This window comes from Macrobrachium nipponense, chromosome 17 (genome assembly GCF_015104395.2).
Source record: "Macrobrachium nipponense isolate FS-2020 chromosome 17, ASM1510439v2, whole genome shotgun sequence".
Lineage (NCBI taxonomy): Eukaryota > Metazoa > Arthropoda > Malacostraca > Decapoda > Palaemonidae > Macrobrachium > Macrobrachium nipponense.
The window spans coordinates 3,288,452-3,310,950 of record NC_087210.1 but is presented as its reverse complement, the minus strand read 5'-3'; the positions used below and the strand labels follow the sequence as shown (position 1 = coordinate 3,310,950).

Below are 22,499 nucleotides of genomic sequence, written 5' to 3'. Positions count from 1 at the left end.
ATAGATAATAAAAAATAAAGTAAATAAATAAATAAATAAATAAAATAAATAATATAATAATAAGGAATAATAATAATGATAAGAATAATAATAAATAATAATAATCATAATGGATAATAGTGTTATTAAACATTATTGCTGCATCAGCTGCACTGATAAAAATTAATGCAGCTGATGCAGCAATAATTTTCAATAAAACGTGTTTAAAAGTGGGTTTACTTCCAGCATACAATAACAATAATCATCATAATAATAATAATAAATCACAATTTATCAGAGAGTCTAATATAATACTAATAAGCCATTTCGGAGAGAGAGACGACCAGCCCGCTAGTCACTGTCCCTTTTGAGGCTCCGACTGTCTAATCATATGTCACAGACTGACACCTAAAATGATTATGACTCCGATGACAAACTATATTCTGAGCCAGTGTTCCCTATCTGTTTGTTTATTTGTTTGTTTGCATGGTGTTTTTTTAACGTCGCATGGAACCAGTGGTTATTCAGCAACGGGACCAACGGCTTTACGTGACTTCCGAACCACGTCGAGAGTGATGAACTTCTAACACCAGAAATACACATCTCTCACTCCCTCAACCGAATGCCCAAGAATCGAACTCGCGGCCATCGAGGTGGCAGGCCAAGACCATACCGACCATGCCAGTTAGGCGTTGTGTTCCTTATCTGGAATTATTGGAGTCGATGCCATCACATACATAAGAAAAAAAGAAAAACTGATAAGATACGATTCGATCAAATATATATATATATATATATATATATATATATATATATATATATATATATGAGAAAAATATTTTAACAAATTAATAATATGCAAGTTTTTGTAGGCAGATTATATTCTGAACCGGTGATTCCTATATAATGCCTGAACGAGTGTGTGTGTATATATATATATATATCTATATATATAATATATATATATATATATATGATATAGATATGTCTATATAGGTATGAATTATATGATGAGTATATGATATATATATAATTAATACAGTAATATAATATGAAGGGAAAATAATAATAATGAGAGATCTTTGGAAGGGCCTGAGCGAATATTCAGTAAAATGAGTTAGCCAAAATACAGGGTATCCATAAAGTCCCAGTACCATTACAGGTATATAATAAATACTTGTAATGGTACTGGGGCCTTATGGACACCACCCTGTAATAGCATCCTCAATAAGAAGAAAAAATCCCAAGAGATTCAATATTCACAGAAAATCAATACACAGCGAAGATTCCACTCGTAACAAAGTTTTAATGATGAAATTCTTTCAGGCCTTTCCAGTGAAATGAGTAAACATTTCATGTAAGTATAAAAAAAAAAGCGTGATCCGACCTCCAGCTTACTTGGGGACGCGCACTAAAATCTACAGTTGAATACAGCGTTGTTTCACCAACGATAATTTAAATAAATACGCTATACTTTATTAGAAATAATTATTCTGTACTGTTTAACATTCACATTATTTGTTTTTACATTTTCATTCTAATAAATAAATCATAAATATCCTATCCCTAAAATTCCTGTATCTTTAACTCAACGCGAAACACCTTTATCAGACCTTTTTAGGCTCCTCCATAGGGCTTTCCTACCCTCCTCCCCAACAACAACATCAAAACAACAAAATAGCTTGGAAGGCTTACTCCCCGAGTAAGCGAAAACATCCTTTCTGTCCTCATTGCCATATTGTATACCAGGGGAGGATTCTGGGCGTGGCACTGCGAGATGGAACTGTGTCACTGTTTAATCATACGCAAGACTTCCATCGACAGCTCCATACAACGAAGAATGTTTTAAAATCAGCAGCCTCAACCATATGAACGTCAACTCAGCCAACGAAATAATTCTCGACAAATTGTTGACGGTACAAATAGATTCATGAGCTTGACAGGCGCCTGGGAAAAGCTCGTTTTCTTTGCGGGGATGAAGCCATAATAATTATGGAGGGGGAACTATATTGCGCTGACGCAATTTCACGAGCGCAGTCTTCCGTTCATGTGAATTATGTTATATATATAGTTACGGAGCGCGTTGCCAATCTTCATTAAAAGGATCATTATTCGAATAAAATGAATTTTCATATGTTAAAAGGGTCGTTAAATAAAACGAGTTTTAATATGTGACACAAATTAAATCTTTCGATAAATAAGGAATACGCGCGCCAACCATCAGGCCGTATGAGATATCAAATCCCAATATGCAAATTGCAAGCAACCAAAGACCTCTAGTGACTGCTGCATACGTCACAGACGAGAGAGAGAGAGAGAGAGAGAGAGAGAATTTAATATGTATTAGGAGGAAGAAATAGACGACGAAGAGAGAGAGAGAGAGAGAGAGAGAGAAGAAGAGAGAGATTTAATATGTATTAAGAAGGGAAGAGAATAAGAGGAGAGAGAGAGAGAAGGAGAGAGAGAGAGAGCATGGAATCTAAACTACCAAAGGAGTCATTCCAACGCTGGAGAAGGGAATCGATCAGCCTTTTCCGCTTCTTCTCAGAGAGAGAGAGTATATTCATTTCAGTCATTTCCTGCTTCTTTTTTTGTTGTTGGAATCATAAGAACAACAATGCTTTTATCTTCTTTCCTATTTCGCTCATAACTCGTTAACAAAAAAAAAATACAAGGATGAATCCGACATCCAGCTTACTTGGGACGCGTGCAAGATTTGTCCCAACACATAAGTTGTGATGGTAATATTCCTAACTTAATGTGAAGCGAGCTTCAAGTAATGCCTACAGTGCGCTGCGTGCGGTGCACTGAGAGCACTTCTCCCACTATGATAACCAAACGGTAATAAAAACCATCATACATTTGATATGCACTCCTAAGTCTCATTCAATGTAAAAAATGTTAAGATTGGTTAAGATAAACCACAACAATGTAACCTTAAACCATAAAAAATAACTCCGTCTCTTCTACGAAGGCGAGAGACAGAAGAAGCCCTTCATCATATCCTTCCTGTCCATATGATATGGCAGCTGCTAATGATGGAATGCAGTCTACCAACCTTTACTACAAAGCTGTAGGTTAATGAATGAGGTTTTTGAGGTTAAACAGTCTCTGGTTGATGCTCGCATTCCTGGTACTAGCAATTTACCAATCCTTACTAAAAGCATATTCATCTGCTGCTTCATATCTTAAAAAAGGTGTGGTAGTGAACTGTTAATCTCAGCTTTTTCTGGTTGGAGACAGAGGCACTTAGTGACAAGCGCTTGGCTCCTCAAAGAATGCTGAAATGAAAAACAGCCAGGAATGATGACCTATGTGATCTGAGGTTGGCGACACCTCAGAGATCACATGCTTGGGGCCGATCGTTACTAGGCACTCCGCAAGGCATGTCTGTATGTGTGTTTGTAGTGTATGATGTATGGGCCTTGGTGATAGGTGATGAAAAGAAGAGAGGACACTCTTTGATTGCTTGTGTCATTGTGCAGAACACACCTGGAGGAGGTTTGAGAACGCCCATCATAAGGTAGAGTAAGATGAGACTTTGAAACGTTAACCTTTGAAGTGAAAAGAGAAAAGAAGTGTGGTGCATACATATTCATTTTGATTATCTTTTACATGTGGAGTGGTATAATAAATATCTCTTTATTTCAGATGGGTTCATGGCACCATATAAGAGAATGGGTTCTCCAAGACTTTAATGGCTATGAAAATGGTGTAGTTAATCAGACAGTGAGATTTAATGGGGGTATTTACTTAAACCTGGTGCAGGAGAGGAAAATGACAGTTTAAGGTTTTTTGAGGGGGTTCAGACTTTATTCATTTAACTCCATTTTAATGTATTCATTTTGTTCCATGTTAATGTTAGTTAGTTTGGGAAATAAAAAGTATCTTTTTGTATCTACGAGGGTTTATTAGCCTAGTCTTCCATTTCAGTTTCAGCCACGGAGTTTCTTTCATTCGTCTAAACAAGTATCATTTAGTTCTAAAAACTCGTTTAAGACATATACGTGACTCGCTAGTGTTTTTTAACTATTAATTATGGATGATAAATTCGTAAAGTAACTAAGTCTACGGGCATAACCAGCCCCGTTTCACGGGCAGAACCAGCTTCGTTTCAGGGAATCCCTTCTCACCCCCACCCCCATCGGAGGTAGGGGGGCGTGAGGACGGTAGGATGAAACCCCATTATAAACCATCTTAGCGGTCCCTACTATAACCCTGCTAAGTTTCATGCCCATCGGACCAGCCGTTTGGCCGTGATTGAATGACACACGGACGGACAGACATAACGCCCATTATAGTAAGATATGTCTTCCTGAGAATTTCAACACTCATTCCACAAGGTTTCACGAAATGTGTGGGGAATGCAATACTTGCAAGCAAATTCACAATTTTCACTGCTTTCTAAAGCTAATAACAATTCAACTTGAAAGTCTCACCATCAGGACTCTCAACCAAAACATTTGCTTATATACAAAAAGAATACATTTGAAACAAAACTATTGGGTACATCATGATCTCTTTTTAGAATGTATAATTTTCATTGAGATACCCTTCAAGTATTACAGATCGATTCTAGGCCACCTAGTCAATATATATAGGACAGGTATCAGGTCCTTGGAATGAGCATTTAGGACAGGTACCAGGTCCTTGGAATGAGCATTTAGGACAGGTACCAGGTCCTCGGAATGAGCGTTTGGGACAGGTACCAGGTCCTTGGAATGCGCATTTAGGACAAGTACCAGGTCCTTGGAATGAACATTTAGGACAGGTACCACGTCCTTGGAATGAGCATTTAGGACAGGTACCACGTCCTTGGAATGAGCATTTAGGACAGGTACCAGGTCCTCGGAATGAGCATTTAGGACAGGTACCAGGTCCTCGGAATGAGCATTTAGGACAGGTACCAGGTTCCGGAATGAGCATTTTAGGGACAGTTTAATCCACGTCCTTGGAATGAGCATTTAGGGACCAGGTACATTTGGTCCTCCGGAATGAGCATTGAGGACAGGTACCACGTCCTTTTTATTAATGAGCAATTAGGGGACAGGTAACCATTTTTCAAAAGGGAATGAGCATTTTAGGAACCAGGACCCATGGTCCTTGGGGAATGGAGCATTAGGGGGACAAGGTACCAGGGTCTTTTTCGGAATGAGCATTAGGAGGTAACCCACGTCTTGAAATGGAGCAATTCGGGACAGGTACCAGGTCCTCGGAATGAGCATTTAGAGCAGGTACCAGGTCCTCGGAATGAGTATCCAGGACAGGTACCAGGTCCTTGAAATTGAGTAATGTTTAAGCGTGACGTCTTCCTCAGATGTGATGGCCGTTTAAGTGGCTGCCTTAAAAGCAATCAAATTGGTCAACCCTTTACAAGCCATATTGACTGTTGACCATTTCAAGGAAAAGTGGAAGGCATAAAAACTAAAACGAAGGGCTCTCCTCCCCTCGAAGTGATTTTGAAGACAGGAGGTTGGAGTATTCAGCAACTTTTGCGAAAAGTTTATACACAAACAACTGGGACACAGGAACACAGCAGTTTTCCGCTTAGCAATCCTTGATGAAGCTTCATCTTCATTATCTTCAAGAAATAACAAAGGCCAGAAAACCAAGCAAGCTATGCAACAAACACAGAAGTACTACAAGACTTCAATACGACAAAAGTCTCAATATGACTTTATTTTGAGGTTATGGCACACCCCAGTTGCCAAAGACACCATGCGCCCGCAGGCACTGAAACCGTTTGCTTATGACCAGGTGATCTCTTATAATAATTTTTCACAGGCCGTATTCCTATGCAACAACCTGTCTCCTATTACACAATATATATAATGAAATTAAACAGACATTTTAATCTTGTCGACCCAGCTCCAGCATAGGGGAACGGGTTTCAGATTACCTTTTCATAATCTACACACAAGACCTTTCATTTAGTGTATCAAATTACATACGACGAATTTCAAAACGTGTATTACACCCCCACCCCAATTGGCCCTTATCTCATCAAACCAGATAAGCACAAGTGGCACTCTCCACACTACACAGAGGGACCCTCTCCAAAGATCTTCATTTTTGAAAAGAAACGGTATCAAACTGAAACTTTATCTTGGTGATGACATTATCAGTTCATTATCCAATGAGAGCCCCGTCCTGGGTTCAGCAAGGGACCAGGATTGTTTAAGGAGGCAGCAGACGATGTTTAGTATATTAATAATTATCAAAATGTGAATTGTTTTAACAGTCTTCATCAATACCTCAGAGGCCGATGCCAAAGGCGACACTGTGGGTATGGCAATTTATTTCATAATAAATTGACGTTCATAATCTGCACACAGATAGGATGAGACTTTCAAAAATTTCAGACAATAATCAGACAATGAGAAAAGAGGGAGATAGAGAAGTTGGACAGCAAGGGTGAAGAGGGGAGTGGTATGGAGGTAAAGTAAAATGCTAACGAGGCGTGATCCGACCTCCAGCTTACTCGGGACGCACGCAAGATTTTCCCCTCACACACAAGTTGTAAACATTATATTCCTGACTTTTAATGTTAATTAAAACGTGTTAAAATCTACGGTCAAGTAGCCTTGTTTCACTAACGAAAATGAAAATAAATATGCTATATTTCATTAGAAATAACAGTTCTGTACTGAATAACATTCACAGTATTCATTTTTTACGTTTTCATTCTAATAAATAAATCATAGATATCCTATCCTAAAATTCCTACATCTTTAATCCGACGCGAATCACCTTTTTCACACCTTTTTTAGGCTCTTCCATAGACCTTTCCTAACCCCCAACCAGAACAACAACAAGAACAATATAGTTTGTGGGCTTACTCCCCGAGTAAGCGAAAAGTGGATGCAGCTAGGGGCCGAAGGCACGCTATAAAGAAGCTGAGTAATGCCTACAGTGCACCGCGATGATGACTTATTATTGCGGAACGAACAAAACAAAAATCATAAAATTCCAAAACTTCCTGAAAAATTATTAAATATCAGCCGTCTCTTCTTAACTTCTCAATCATCAGCTTCGGACAAGGAACCACATATAACATAAATAAAAAACATTATTGTTACAATCAATTCAATGTATTAAAGAAAAAGGGCAAAGATTCAGTGCCGTGCAATATTCACACGAGTGTATGAGCATCATTATGTCAACATATAATACACACACACACACACACACACACACACACATATATATATAGGATATATATATATATATATATATATATATATATATATATATATAATATATATACATATATATATATCAAAGAAGCATCGCAGTGCAAGCGACAAATGAACATTGTGTCTCAAAAGGCGAAGAGAATAATTGCATGGCTAGTTCAGACAAAAGAATAAATGGGAGACAATTAATAACGGCTAATTGCCAATTGTCTCGGAAAAAGGGAGTTAATATACGCCTTTTCCTCAGTGTTGTGTCATATGAAATAAAAAATGTCCAGTGAATTATATGTGTATGTATATATATATATATATATATATATATATATATATATATATATATATATAGTATATATATATATATATATATATATATATATATATATATATATATATATATATATATATATATATATATATATATATATATATATATATATATATATTATATATTGCATGCTAATATTTGTGCAGATGAAGAGTACGAAAACCAGATGATTAGTTATATATATATATATATATATATATATATATATATATATATATATATATATATATATATAGTGCGTGTAGGCGTATGTCAAATGCATTAACTAATCAACCCGGCACTGTCTTTATTTATTATTATAAAAAAAAAATACACACGCAAAAGTAGTGAATAAAAAAGATGACTAATAAAATCCATCAGCAGTGCAAAGGTGACAAAGGTGTTTTGAGAGAAGGGAGAAGAGAGAGAGAGAGAGAGAGAGAGAGAGAGAGAGAGAGAGAGAGAGAGAGTTTTGCTTGCCCAAACTTTGAAAAAAATAAAAAATTCGTGACGGTCAGTGAAAACGAAGCTCACTGGCTCGGTGATGACGTTAGAAGCAGCGATAAGTGGTGGTGGGGTGATCCCGCTGAGGTGCCGTTGTACAGAACTCCTTACGACAAAACTACTTACATGGCAAGGCTATTGTCCCGTCTACTGGAGATGGTGAACATAGATTGGTATAGAAACAGCGCGGAGTGGATGAACAATGTACTGAAATGAGTGAGGGGGGGAAATGAGGTGTGATTATTCGTGGTTTTGACACAGGTTAAATAATAAATTTGTCTGCAAGGTATTTCGACAATATATATCATGATAATATTCCCTTGAAATGATTCTGGCTCAAAGAACAGCCATTGTGTTAATTCAGTTACATAAATGTAGCTGGCATTATGTATATACATACATACATACATACATTATTATATATATATACTTATATATAATATAATATATATATATTTAATATATAGATATTTATATATATATATAATATATATATATATCTATATATATATATATAATACGATAATATATATATATATATATAAATTCTTCAGTTAAAACAGGATACGTCTCAAGTATAAAAGGCCCATTAAAACACTCTGGTTTAAAGCTAAGGATTATATTTCGGTGGACTAACTTCCACCCTTATCAAGTAGTGTAATAGTGATATATATTATATATATATATATATATAATATATATATATATATATACACACACAAGTAAACAGGATAAAAAGCTGGTGGTACCTGGCCGGGTCATTGCTATCATAAGTAGCCACAACCCATCCTGCCCATTGTGATGGGAAAAACACACACAAACACACACACAAAAGCTTTCCGATGTGGGAGGTCCTATTTCACTAAAATATATATGTTTACATCGAGCGCACTTGAACTTGATACTGTAGTGTATATATTGGACGATGTCGGCAAGTGTACAGAAATAAAGGTTTTCAATATTTTACAAGTGGGATTTGCTGTTATGGTTGCTTTATAAATGTGTTATTTTTTATAGTTGAAAAAAGTTTTGTATGTAAAATAGCTTCTTTATAAAGTTATTTTAATTGAAAAATTGTTGTCCTGTAAAATACCTGCTTTATAAGTGTTATTTGTTTTAATTGAAAAACTCTTGTCAGTAAAAAAGCTGCTTTATAAAAGTGATATTTGTTTTATTTGAAAAAGTGTTGTCTGTAAACATTTGGTAAAGTTAATGTAGTGTTTACGTTAAAATATGGAATAGAAAATAGAACAAGAGACTTGAACGATACTACCTGTCTGGAAACTTTCGTTCAATTTAAATAAACTTCCATTAAGAAATATTTTCTTCCAAAGGAGATTCATCATCAAAATCAATCAATCAGTAACAAGGTTAATAATAATTCATTGCACAATCATGATAGCTCTTAAGTCTATTATGGACAAATAACCTGCAAGTTTAGTATGATGAAATATCCTGCAAATGTCTCGGCATTCTAGTGAATATAAAAAAATGCTGACAACGCCCAAAAAATGCCTGAAGAAGCCAAAGATATTCCTGAACAACATTGCAAGAATAAAACGTTACTACTCCATCCTATCAAACATTAGTCAACATATGCTCAACAATAATTCTTCAGATTAATATTATAATATTTAGTAATTAAATTTACATGTTGCTAAACAATATATTTCAGGTTATCCCAATGACAGCAATAATTCGTATTAAAATAAATATTTCCCTCTGTATCAACTTACAATTATTTCATGTTATCCCAGTCACAGCGATCATCCATATTAAAACTGGAATTTTCCTTTTACTACAAGTACATAAGTAAGCATTCATTTCATTATGTTGACAAATATATTTAATATATATGTATAGATATATATATATATATATATATATATATAATACACACCACGCTAATGGATACAATTTACAATCTTAGTCTTTGAAAATCTGTTTGAATTACAGCTACCTTACTGTATGTTAATGTATAAGTTAAAATTTTACATTATTTGCACAACAGAAAAAATGAGGCACGAATGGATGTCGTATAGATGATGTAATGAGAGATACAAGATAATTTGAACGCTATACTCAAAATATAAGCTATTTTTAAAAATCAAATTTAAAAAATTTCTACGAAATGAAAGATATCCCCGTCGTACGTAAATGGCTGTAAAGCGAGTTACGAGATCATCTGAATGAGCTCATTAAAAAATTTGATTTTCAAATATTAATAATATAAAAAAAGTCTTCACAAATTGAAAATTATTCTTGTTATCAACTATAACAGAACATAAGACTCTCTGCCACTTTGGTTCGGATCCCACAATAAGCTGTAGGTCCCACTGCTAGGTAACCAATTGGTTCCTAGCCACGTTAAAATATCTATCCCTTCGGGCCAACCCTATAGGAGAGCTGTTCGTCAGCTCAGTGGTCTGGTTAAATTAAGGTATATACTTTTTTGCCACTTTTCGACGCGTAAAGTTAAGTATATCTTAGTTTTACCAGACCGCTGAGCTAATTAACAGCTCTCCTAGGGCTGGCCCGAAGAATTAGATATTTTCACTCAACTAGGAACCAATTGGATACCTAGGAACGGGACCTACAGCTTATTGTGGGATCCGAACCACATTATATCGAGAAATGAATTTCTATCACCAGAAATAAATTCCTGTGGTTCCGCGTTGGCCGAGCCTAGAATCGAACTTCGAGCCACCGGACTGGTAGCCGAGCACGAAATCGACTCGTCCAACGTGGAACTTTTCGACGCGTAAGAACGCATAAAAGACGTTATTATCATTAACATAAAATCATTTCTCTCGTCTTACAACACACCTGCCTCTCTCTAAAGAAAAAAAATCCCGAGTAATGGATTCTAAGATCAGATACAAAGGCAGATCGGGGGGCGTTCCATTACTTCGTACGTGATTGGAGCTCGGAATCGATCGGTGGTGTTTCACATGACGAGCACCACGTGGTCAGTGAGTCGGCCAACATGCCATACAGGTTTTAAGAACACGTTACATACTGAATACGTAGTGGATAATATTAATTTACGAAACTGCTGTTTCTAAGGCCATATCATCTCAAGAATCAGTAACGTAAATTACTTTTTCATTCAGAAATATATTGTAGTAAATTACATCACTTGTAATACAAAGAAAGCTAATAATCACAAGAGTACATAAAATGGAAAAGTAAATCCACAGTAGTATGTCTTGATATATATTTTTATATATGTTTTAAATAACAAAATCAAGACATATTACTAAAGATTTACTTTTTCATCACTTTTAATGATATCTAACTGAATATATATATATATATATATATATATATATATATATATATATATATATATATATATATATATATATATATATAAATATGAGTGTGGGGATTGGGTTCAAATGTACACATCTTTAATATCTGGAACTTTTTACCATTAGGACTAGAATCGATCAAAGTGCTGAATTGCTGATGGGTAATTATCGAAAAAATGCTGAATTGCCGATGGGTAATTATCGAAAAAAAAAAATGCTGAAATTGCGCCATGGGTAATTTCGAAAAAAAAATGCTGAATTGCCGATGGGTAATTATCGAAAAAAAAATGCTGAATTGCCGATGGGTAATTTTCGAAAAAAAAATGCTGAATTGCCGATGGGTAATTATCGAAATAAAATGCTGAATTGCCGATGGGTAATTATCGAAAAAAAAATGCTGAATTGACGATGGGAAATTATCGAAAAAAATGCTGAATTGCCGATGGGAAATTATCGAAAAAAATGCTGAATTGCCGATGGGTAATTATAGAAAAGAAAATGCTGAATTGCCGATGGGAAATTATCGAAAAAAATGCTGAATTATCGATGGGTAATTACCGAAATAAAATGCTGAATTGCCGATGGATAATTATCGAAAAAATGCTGAATTGCCGCTGGGTAATTACTGAACTAAAAGGCTGAATTGCCGATGGGTAATTAGCGAAAAAAATGCTGAATTGCCGATGGGCAATTATCGAAATATTTCATTCAGGGAAACAAAGTATAGTGTCTAAATACACCGGCATAACAAAAGAAGGTGGAGTTCTATTCAAGGCAAATGAACTCTTCCAAAAGCATATTGTATCAAACTGAATCTTAACTGAAACAAGGAAACCCCTTCTCACTCAGGCCTGCCTTGGTGACGCCATGTTAAGATATTCAGGAGTTTTTCTAACTCACAAGAAATTCATTTCTCGATGTGGTTCGGATCCCACAATAGGCTGTAGGTCCCATTGTTGGTTCCTAGCCACCTAAAAATATCTAATTCTTCGGGCAAGCCCTAGGAGAGCTGTTAATCAGCTCAGTGGTCTGGTTAAACTAAGATATGCTTAACTTTTTTCTAACAAACGTATAAATTAACCTGGGCTGTTTTTAATCCTCTTTCCTCGTCTGAGACTTCGATGAGTTGAAAGTGACCCTGGATAAGATATCCTGATGCCACTACTGTCATATTCTGCTTGAATGAGGTTTGTTTGTTTGTTTTCATGGTATTTTTACGTTGCATGGAACCAGTGGTTATTAAGCAACGGGACCAACGGCTTTATGCGTAACTTTCGAACCACGTCGGGAGTGAACTTCTATCGCCAGAAACACACATCTCTCACACCTCAGTGGAATGACCAAGAATCGAACTCGCGGCCATCGAGGTGGCAGGCCAAGACCATACCAACCACGCCTCTGAGGCGCTTTGAATGGGGTTCCTTAGAGATTTCAACTTTGTCACATAAGTACTTGGCTGCGATTGGTCATGTAAAAAGAGTCGTAAAATACCGTTAATTTATTCGTGATTCTTCCATAATTGAGGGACAGCTCTAGGAAATGGTTAAGTGCACATCAACAAGAGGCCAATACGCAGGACTAAATGAATTGCAAAAAGAAAAAAAACATCTGATTTGACACCTGGAAATAAAAAAAATAAATAAATAAATAAAATGAAAAATAGATAAATAAAATCAGGTTCGTCTCACTCTTTCTCCCATAGAACTCGAAGTGACACCTTCTCACTGGTTTTATTTTTCTTGTGCAACACCTGTGTGAGAGAGAGAGAGAGAGAGAGAGAGGAGAGAGAGAGAGAGAGAGAGAGAGAGAGACCGACCTTAGTTCACTTACATCAACCAGAACTCGTTCCGTAGTCGGAGAAAATTTTTTCATTGTAAAAGACCAGAAATAATTTCAACGGCCACATATCGATTTACAAGGTGAATGGTGGAGTTCAGCTAGTTTTTTTTTCTCTCGTAAAGATTGGGGGATCTTAGCACTCGATTATTACGTGCTCTCGTCTTCGTACATTTCACTATTATACAGTTTCATCATATCTGAATTTATTACGAATAACACACCCACGCTTATATATTTACACACTATAATTTATATTTATATATATATATATATATATATGTAGGTATGTATGTACGTATGTATGTATGTGAGTGTCTCATGCAATATTATATATATACATATATGTGTGTGTGTCACATACAGTATTTGATATAGATACACATATACATATATATGGTGTAGCCACATACCAGTATTATATATATATACATACACATACACACACACCACACACACACACACATATATATATATATATATATATATATATATATATATATATATATATTCACACATATATATTTACAAGTACAGAGAGAGAGAGAGAGAGATCCTAGATATGCCCATCTTCGTGTGGTTCTTATTCGTATAAAATATTGTAAAGAGAGAGAGAGAGAGAGAGAAGAGAGAGAGAGAGAGAGAGAGAGGTTATTACCAGATGCAAAAAGGAATATAGCGTAACCTGGCCGCTGCTGCCCCAGACGCCAGGTAATCTTGAAAGCTTGTCAGTCGACTTGCCTTAAGGACAACCCCCCCCCCCTCCTCCTCTCCCATTGCTGGTCTTGAAATAACCCTTCCTCTTCAAAATGCCTAGTTATTAGTGTGAAAGGAGGAGGACCTTTCCTCCAGAGAGAGAGAGAGAGAGAGAGAGAGAGAGAGAGAGAGAGAGAGAGAGAGAGAGAGAGAGAGGGCTATTTTGATAATAATCAACAAAAATATTATTTATAATCATCCATTTCACAATAAGTTGTGAAATTAGTTTTTTCCCTCCCCCCTGAGAGAGAGAGAGAGAGAGAGAGAGAGAGAGAGAGAGAGAGAGAGAGAGAGAGAGAGAGAGAGAATTCTACTTTGCTCGTAACTAATAAAAAATTCCACGATAAGAATTTAATGGCGAAGGAGAGAGAGCTCAGTCTAGTAAGACCATTAAATCGCTAATTGCTGCAAATGTGATCTTGACTTGCAATGAATTTTCTAAAAGATGCTCGGCGCTAAATTCCCCCACGTGGCGCACTGTAGGCATTACTTGAGGGTCTTTGCAGTGTCCCTTCGTCCCCTTGCAGCAACCTCTTTCATTCCATTGACTGTACCTCCGTTCATATTCTTTTTCTTCCATCTGACTTTCCACCCTCTCTAACATTTGTTTCCCAGTGCAACTGCTTTGAGGTTTTCCTCCGGATAATCTCCCTCCCAGGGTTGAATGACTTGACAGGTCCCAGCGCTTGGCCATTGGCCTAAATTCCACATTTGTAGTATGATCTATCTTTCCAACGAAATTCTCCAAAAAATTCCAAACCTCTTTATATTTTCTTGACTGAATATGTAGGTTGAATATTGAATTTAGGCCAAAGGCCAAGCACTGGGACCTACGAGGTCATTCAGCCCTGAAATGGAAATTGACTGTAAAAGGTTCGAAAGGTGTAACAGGAGGAAACCTCAAAGCAGTTGCACTATGAATCAAGTATTAGCTGGAAAGTAAGATGAAGAAAGAGAATATGAAAGGAGGTAAAGTAAAGCGAACGGAAGTGTTTGCAGCCAGGGTCCGAAAGCACGCTGCAAAGAACCTTAAGTAATGGGTACAGTGCACCGCATGAGGTTTAAGGTTTTCTTAGCATTGTTTTGCAATCAGAACTTCAAGAGTGCAAGCGGAGTTGTACTGCATTATTACCATACAATTCTTCTTGTACTTTAGCAATTCAACTATATTATTAAATATTCACTAATTAATTCGTTCATGTGTCTGTTTTGCAATAAGTGGCCGTTGTTTCTGTATTCCCTTTTGTCTTCTGTGACTTCTTTCAAATGAACACCGTATTGTTGGGTAGCTTGAATTTCTAGACAATGGCTCCTGCGAAGTTGTTCCATATGAATAGGGTTCATCTTCTGAATAATATAATAATAATCATACTATAATGGGCGTAATGTCTGTCTGTCTGTCTGTCTGTCTGTCTGTCATTCAATCGGCTGGTCAGATGGGCATGAAACTTGGCAGGGTTATGGTGGGGACCCCTAAGATGGTTTGTAATGGGGTTTCATCCAACCTTACCCCCTCCTTTGTAGGGGGTGGGGGTGAGAAGGGATTCCCTGCAACGGAGCTATTTCTGGCCGTGAAACGAGGCTGATTATTCCCGTAGACTTAGTTACGTTACGATTTTTCATACATAATTTCTGTACAACTTCCCCGGAGAAAGTCGCGAATATTTCAGCTCGGACACAATAGAGGATGAAAATTATCATCAATATCCGCAAGATTTTTGAATAACTTAAATCCATCGGGACTGCCAGTGCACAAAATAACGTTGAAGAAGTAATGCCCGGTAATGTTGCTTCGGAAATTCGATCCTGCCAATGGATCAGATGATTTACGATTATATGTTACAGCACGGCGCTGCACGTTTGCGATATTGTTCGGATCACGTTAGGTGTATCAGTTTGATTTGTAATTTTCCTAAATTTCAACTCACAATAATGCGGTCGTCTGCATTGTATGGTATTGTATGGTCGTCTGCATTGTATGGTAGGGTGTAAATATGATAAATTATGTTCAAGAAACTAAATGCGGTTTTCAATGGAAACTCTGAGCACAAGAATTTCGACCTGAGTGCAAGCGGTGGAACTGGGAAGACATACCTGATAAATGCCATAATAGATTTTCTTCGCTCGGAGAAGAAAGTCGTACTCGCCACTGCTCTTTCTGGCATTGCAGCTACCTTACTCCACAATGGTCGAACGCTTCACTCTCACTTCAAGATTCCCATCAACATCACTCCTGAATCCACTTGCCAGGTGTCTGACCAACATGCAAATGCACAGCTCTTCAGAATGACAGACTTGATCATAATTGATGAAGTCAGCCAAGGTGACAAACTGTTATTCGAATGCTTGGATCGATCATTGCGTAACATTAGGAAGAATCAAGAGTTGTTTGGAGGAATCTGCGTTCTGTTTGTTGGTGATTGGAAGCAAATTCTTTCTGTTGTGAAACGCGGAAGTCGAGCACAGATAGTCAACGCAACCTTGAAGACATCATACATCTGGAAGTCAGTAACAGAACTGAAACTATCACTCAACTTGAGAGTTCGCAATTCATCCGATGCCACCTTTGCATCCTATCTCAGAGACATAGGATCAGGGAACTGTTCGTACATTGAGTCTCCGAGAAATACGATTGGAGTTCGCCCTGAATTTGTGCTAGAATCCTCTTCTGTTTCTGATATTTGCAAGTTTGGCTTTGACGGATTAAGTGAGAGTTATGCGGAACCGTCGTGGCTATGTTCGCGAGCTGTAATAGCTTCAACCAATGAAGTCGTTAGTAGTGTCAACGAGCACATGATCAACAACTTCCCCGGAGAAAGTCGCGAATATTTCAGCTCGGACACAATAGAAGATGAAAATTATCATCAATATCTGCAAGATTTTTTGAATAACTTAAATCCATCGGGACTGCCAGTGCACAAAATAACATTGAAGAAGTACTGCCCGGTAATGGGGGGGGTTGCTTCGGAATTTCGATCCTGCCATGGACATTGCAACGGAACGAGGTACACCCCGTTATGGGGCTAAACTCTCCCACTTGTTATCGAAGCAGTGATAGCAACGGCCCTCACGACCAGCAAACGTCTGTTCATCCCCCGGATTTCCTCTGATGCCTTCGGACAACCAGTTTTCCATTCCAGTTACGGCGCAGGCAGTTTCCCATCAACCTGGCCTTCTCATTCACTGCAAACAAGTCGCAGGGCCAGACTTTGGATTGTGTTGAATGTGATTCTGCCCTCCGAAGGGGGTTGGGGTGACAAGAGATTCCATGAAATGAAGCTGGTTCTGCCCGTGAAACGAGGCTGGTTATGGCCGTAGGTTTAGTTACTTTACGAATTTTTATACATAATTTCTGTATACATATGTTTGCTAGTAATAATAATGTGCAACCACATATGTACACGATCTATTCCTCACCTCAGTACACTTATTCAGAGTGAACAGATGAACTCGTTTTACATCCATGAATATTCAGGTTAAAATTGCTTAAGGAACAAAATTATATTTTATAAAATGGATAAGAAATACATTGAAATAAAAAAAAATCTTGAAACGTGAAGCAAGCAACTGCAAAGGGCAAACAGACGAGCTAAAGGAGGTGACAAAAGCCCTTCCTCGCAAGTTTTCTTCAATAGAAACAAGTGTAGTTACCCAAACAATCTGTATTATTTGCGATTTCTTTTTCGCAAATAGCTCCCTCACTGCAATTCGCAAATGTTGTTCTAACGGGATTCTCACAAGTTATTTGAGCGATCTTGTTCGTCATAGTTTTAAATTGTGGCGTTTTTTTGGTTCAATTGCTCGTTTTCTAATCGCCACCCCCCCCCCCCTTCACCCCACCCAACCCCTACCTCACAAAATGGGAAATCTACGAACAATTTTGAAAATTATCAAGATGTTTGCGCAAATCCTTTCTGTTCCATCCACCATAAACATGTAACTTTCACACTTTTTTTTTTCCAAAACAAAACAGCATCACGTTAATGAATAGTTAAGAAAAGAGTAATAAAAATATATTTCAAACTTACTAAACATTAGTACTTGATTTATTGCTGCTGATGCTGCTGCTGCTGTGTGTTGTGTGTGTGTGTGTGTGTGTGTGTGTGTGTATGTGAGAGAGAGAGAGAGAGAGAGAGAGAGAGAGTTTCATAAGTGTCTTCTTTGTATCTTATGTTTTTGATCATGACCTCAGTCAGCAGTCCCAACACAAGATATCCAGAGAGAGAGAGAGAGAGAGATGGCACCAAAAAGGGGAATCACCAGTTTCTTATGCAAATGAGATTGCCTTGGAGATGTCCTGGTTGCGTCAGCTGGGTTCTTGTGGGCACCACAAGAAAGAATTGCATGATAGCTGAGAGAGAGAGAGAGAGAGAGAGAGAGAGAGAGAGAGAGAGCGATGCGAAATGTCAAATGCCTACTGGTGATAGAATTTAATTATATTTCTATAATACATGTACTATAATAGACTCACATCAACCGTGCATCTGATGTCCAGGCCGGTCCCTTACGACGCTCCTGATAGGCTGTTGTTAAGCCAATCACAGGGCTGGAAACTCTCAGTCTCTCGAAAGATTTCACATTGGCAGGACGTATGTTCCACCTCTCCTGAGGGATAGTACATCTTTCAAAAGTAATCCCGCAGGAGAGGTGGAACTTACATCCTGCCTACGTGCACTCTCGAGAGGCTGAGAGTTTCCAGCCCTGTTATTGGCTTATCAACAGCCAATCAGGAGCGTCGTAAGGGGCTTACCTAGACATCAGATGAACAGTTGATGTGAATCTACTAAAGCTTTTGTCCTGATTTTTTTTTTAGATGACCAAACAACCACAAAATTCTGTGATTAAATTTTCAATAATGTTAAATTTCAATTTAATTCACATACGATGAGTAAAAAAATTGATCTCAAAAGCCCCCATAATCTGATTCTTCACTTTAGTTCCACATACCACTCTACTTCAAGGCCCTTTTCCAACCTCATTCCACCACAACAATTCGAACTGGCTTCTGAATTCATGCATAAATCTACTCTCTCTTTCTGATCTCGAATTCCTGCTAACATTCATTGGTACATCTTCAAGTCTCGTCTCTATTTTTCAAAGTTTTCCCTACAGGTAATATTCACATTTAATACTTTAGCCAGTTTCTGCAGTTAAACTTCACTCACGGTATGCATTTTTTTTATCCTACTCAAGTAAGTCCGTATGTTCTGTCGTATGCAAATACTATGTGTGTGTATATACACATAATAGATACATACATATACATATATGCATATATATACATACATATATATGTGTACATCAATGTGGCTCTCAGACAGCAATTCTGAATATGATACAGAATTCTAAAAGGCTATTTTCATTCATTTTATTTTGAAAGAATTACTTATCAACATTCATCTTCTGATCACTGTAAGGCTCTCTCTCTCTCTCTCTCTCTCTCTCTCTCTCTCTCTCGACATACCATTTCTACGGCGTGTTGTGTAGAACTTCACACTTGAAGTCGCCTAATCTAAGGTCATGCATGCATGATTCACTTTAAATTATTTATTCAAGTTGACCTTTTATACTTTCAACTCTTAATTTCATGGAAATTGGACAATAAAAACTAATTTGCACTTCGTCTTAATTAAATGAGACGAAGGGATGATGACTGCGAGAGAAGTGTTGATCTCGCTGGAACAAATTAGTTATCAACCAATTTCCATTCAATTCAAATTTGGAAGTTACGAAAGGTCAACACGAATGAATAACTAAGTGAATCTATGCATGAATGACCTTGATTTAGGGGACTTTCGAGTGAAGTGAAGTTTTACGTAACAAACTTTAAAACAGTTACTACATGAGAGAGAGAGAGAGAGAGAGAGAGAGAGAGAGAGAGAGAGAGAGAGAGAGAGAGAGAGAGAGAGTCTTATACTGACCTCGAGATGAATTACAGACAAATTCTCAAGAATATTGAGAAGGAAAACACCGCATTTGAACAAATATATATACGTAATCAATACATTAAAATATATATATATATATATATATATATACTAATATATATATATATATATACGATACATATATTATACATATATATATATATATATATATATATATATATATATATCTATATATAATATATATATATATATATCTATATATATATAATATATATTTATATGCAATGCATAGTATATGTTTGTGGGCGCAGGCGTTACTGCGTGTGTTGCTTGTGAGGAAATTACTTACAACTGTTAACGAGGATCAACGTAAAATAAACATCACCGTGAACGAGACCTTCACTAGGGATAGAAAACGGAGATGCAGCGAGAGAGAGGAGGACTCACCAGAGGAAATAAACAGCCGTCAAATGGCGCGCTAATGACTATCGGATGTCACCTTCGACTTAACCATAAGAACCGCACTGGAGATTATGCAGGCGGCGCTTTGCCTGCTTGCCTGCTTGCCTGCTTGCTTGCTTGCTTGCTCGTCGGTGTGATGCGGATATCCGCTGTGGATGCTGCTGTTAATTCTCTGTTTGTCTGTGATGTTATTCCTTGGTTGGTTTGTTTGTGATGTTACTCCTTTGTTTGTTTGTGATGTTATTCCTGGTTTGTCTGTGATGTTACCCCTTTGTTTGTCTGTGATTTTTCTTCTTTGTTTGTCTGTGATGTTACTTCTTTTGTTTATCTGTGATGTTACTTCTTTGTTTGTGTTATTACTTCTTTGTTTGTCTGTGATGTTACTACTTCTTTGATTACTAACTTATTTAAAAAACCTGTATTCGTACATGAGAGAGAGAGAGAGAGAGAGAGAATCGGTAGTGATTTGCAAGCAGCTTTCCATTCCAATTTATTATAAAATCGCTGTTCATCACTGGAAAAACAAATCATTTATCACTTATGGCAAAACATTTGATAACGTGATATATTTACCTTTCGCAAATTAACGCCCTGCCCCCTAGCCCCGCCCCCCACCGCCCCCTTTTCATAAAAGAAGAAACAGAGTATCACTAATTTTCCTTGAAACTCCAAACGAATATCTATTATTATCACAGACTACGAAAATTCGAAAACAAAATATCATTCAAGGTCCAGAAACTCAAATCTCCGTTTATATTATATTTCTGTTTTCTATCTATTTTCTAATGATTCTGAAATATTTCCAAGTCCATTAGTGACCGTCCTTCTGTAATCTGCGGTCGGTGGTCGGCCATTCTCTGAGGATGCTTCCTCTGAATAGGTTTTCTCCAGTGGCTGATCATATAGTTAGACGATGCAAAAACCCCAAAGACTTTGGTGAATGGACCCCCCCAAAAAAAGGAGAAAAAGGAGAGAGAGAGAAGCTTAGCAGTTATAGAATGGTAGGTATATTTAGAACTTTCTTCCAGGTGCCTGAATCATATAGTTAGACGGTGAACAAAAGAGAGAGAGAGAGAGAGAGAGAGAGAGAGAGAGAGAGAGAGAGAGAGAGAGAGGGCTTAGTAGTTATAGAATGGTAGGTATACTCGTAAGTGGTGCTCGAGCGAGGTTCTTCTGCTCAATGGAGAAGCTCCAAACGATGATCAAAGCTGTCAAGATATGCTACCATACAGAATGAAGGGGATAAATATACATATGCGTGTATATATGTATATATACACATACACATATATATATATATCATATATATAAACATGAATAATTATCACATCACCGTGATTCATATAAATTATTCGAGCTACAAATGTCCTTTCATATCTCATTCCTTCTACCTCGGAATTGACATATTTTCATATGTGTAAACCGAAGGGGAATTTTTTAGTGGATAATAATTTCGGCCCCTCATGGGATCAAACCATCCTCCAGCGGACAGGGACGAAATCATGCTTCTTCCAGTCCATTCCTCTAGACTAATATAGGAGATAGGCCAAAGTTCCAAGCGCTGGGACCTGTGAGGTCATTCAGCTCTGCAATCGAAATTGACAGTAAAAAGGTCTGAAAGGTGCAACAGGAGGAAAACCTCAAGAAGTTGCGCTATGAATCAATTGTTAGGAGAGGGTTGAGGGAAGTCAGATGGAAGAAAGAGAATATGAACAGAGGTACAGTAAAGGGGATGAGAAGGGTTACAGCTAGAGGCCTATAGGACGCTGCAAAGATCCCGAAGTAATGCCTACAGTGCACCGCATGAGGTGCAATGACGGCACTACCCTCCTACGGGGATTCCCCTATCATGAAAATTTTGAAATAAAAACATTTCACATGAAATAGGCATGGAAGTGTAATCTTCCAATATATCGAAATAATAATAATAAAAAAACTACGCTCAGTCATCATTATACCCAGAAAAAAAATCCAAGCCCTTTTCTACAACATCCCATCGTCATATGACGACAGCCCTCCTGCAGAAGGAGAGGATTTAGGTAGCCCTTTCATGAGCGTGCCGTGGGCTACCCTGTCTCCTCTTTCAAGAGGAACCACCTCCTTCAACAGCAAGTGGAAACAAGGAAAGTTAAAGAATGAGGGAAGAGATTTCAAATCGTCATCTGCCCACTTCCATTTTGAGGCGAGGTTATTTAGTCTTTGACTAACTAGTCTTCTAAGTAACTAGTCTCCAAAGTATCTAGTCTTCTAAGTAACTAGT

At 37.3% G+C, this 22,499-nt stretch overlaps 1 protein-coding gene across 36 annotated transcripts in view; it reads right to left on the bottom strand.

Moving 5' to 3' along the window:
* Window positions 1–22,499, bottom strand: part of LOC135196123 (titin-like) — an 856,828-nt gene that overhangs the window by 435,379 nt on the left and 398,950 nt on the right. For 22 of the 36 annotated variants that reach the window (XM_064222640.1, XM_064222602.1, XM_064222614.1 and 19 more), the window contains one exon: window positions 8,110–8,190. The exons of the other annotated variants lie outside the window; for them this stretch is intronic. In XM_064222640.1, coding sequence (XP_064078710.1) covers window positions 8,110–8,190 — 81 coding nt within the window. The remainder of the gene's footprint in view (window positions 1–8,109; window positions 8,191–22,499) is intronic. 36 annotated transcript variants of the gene reach the window in all.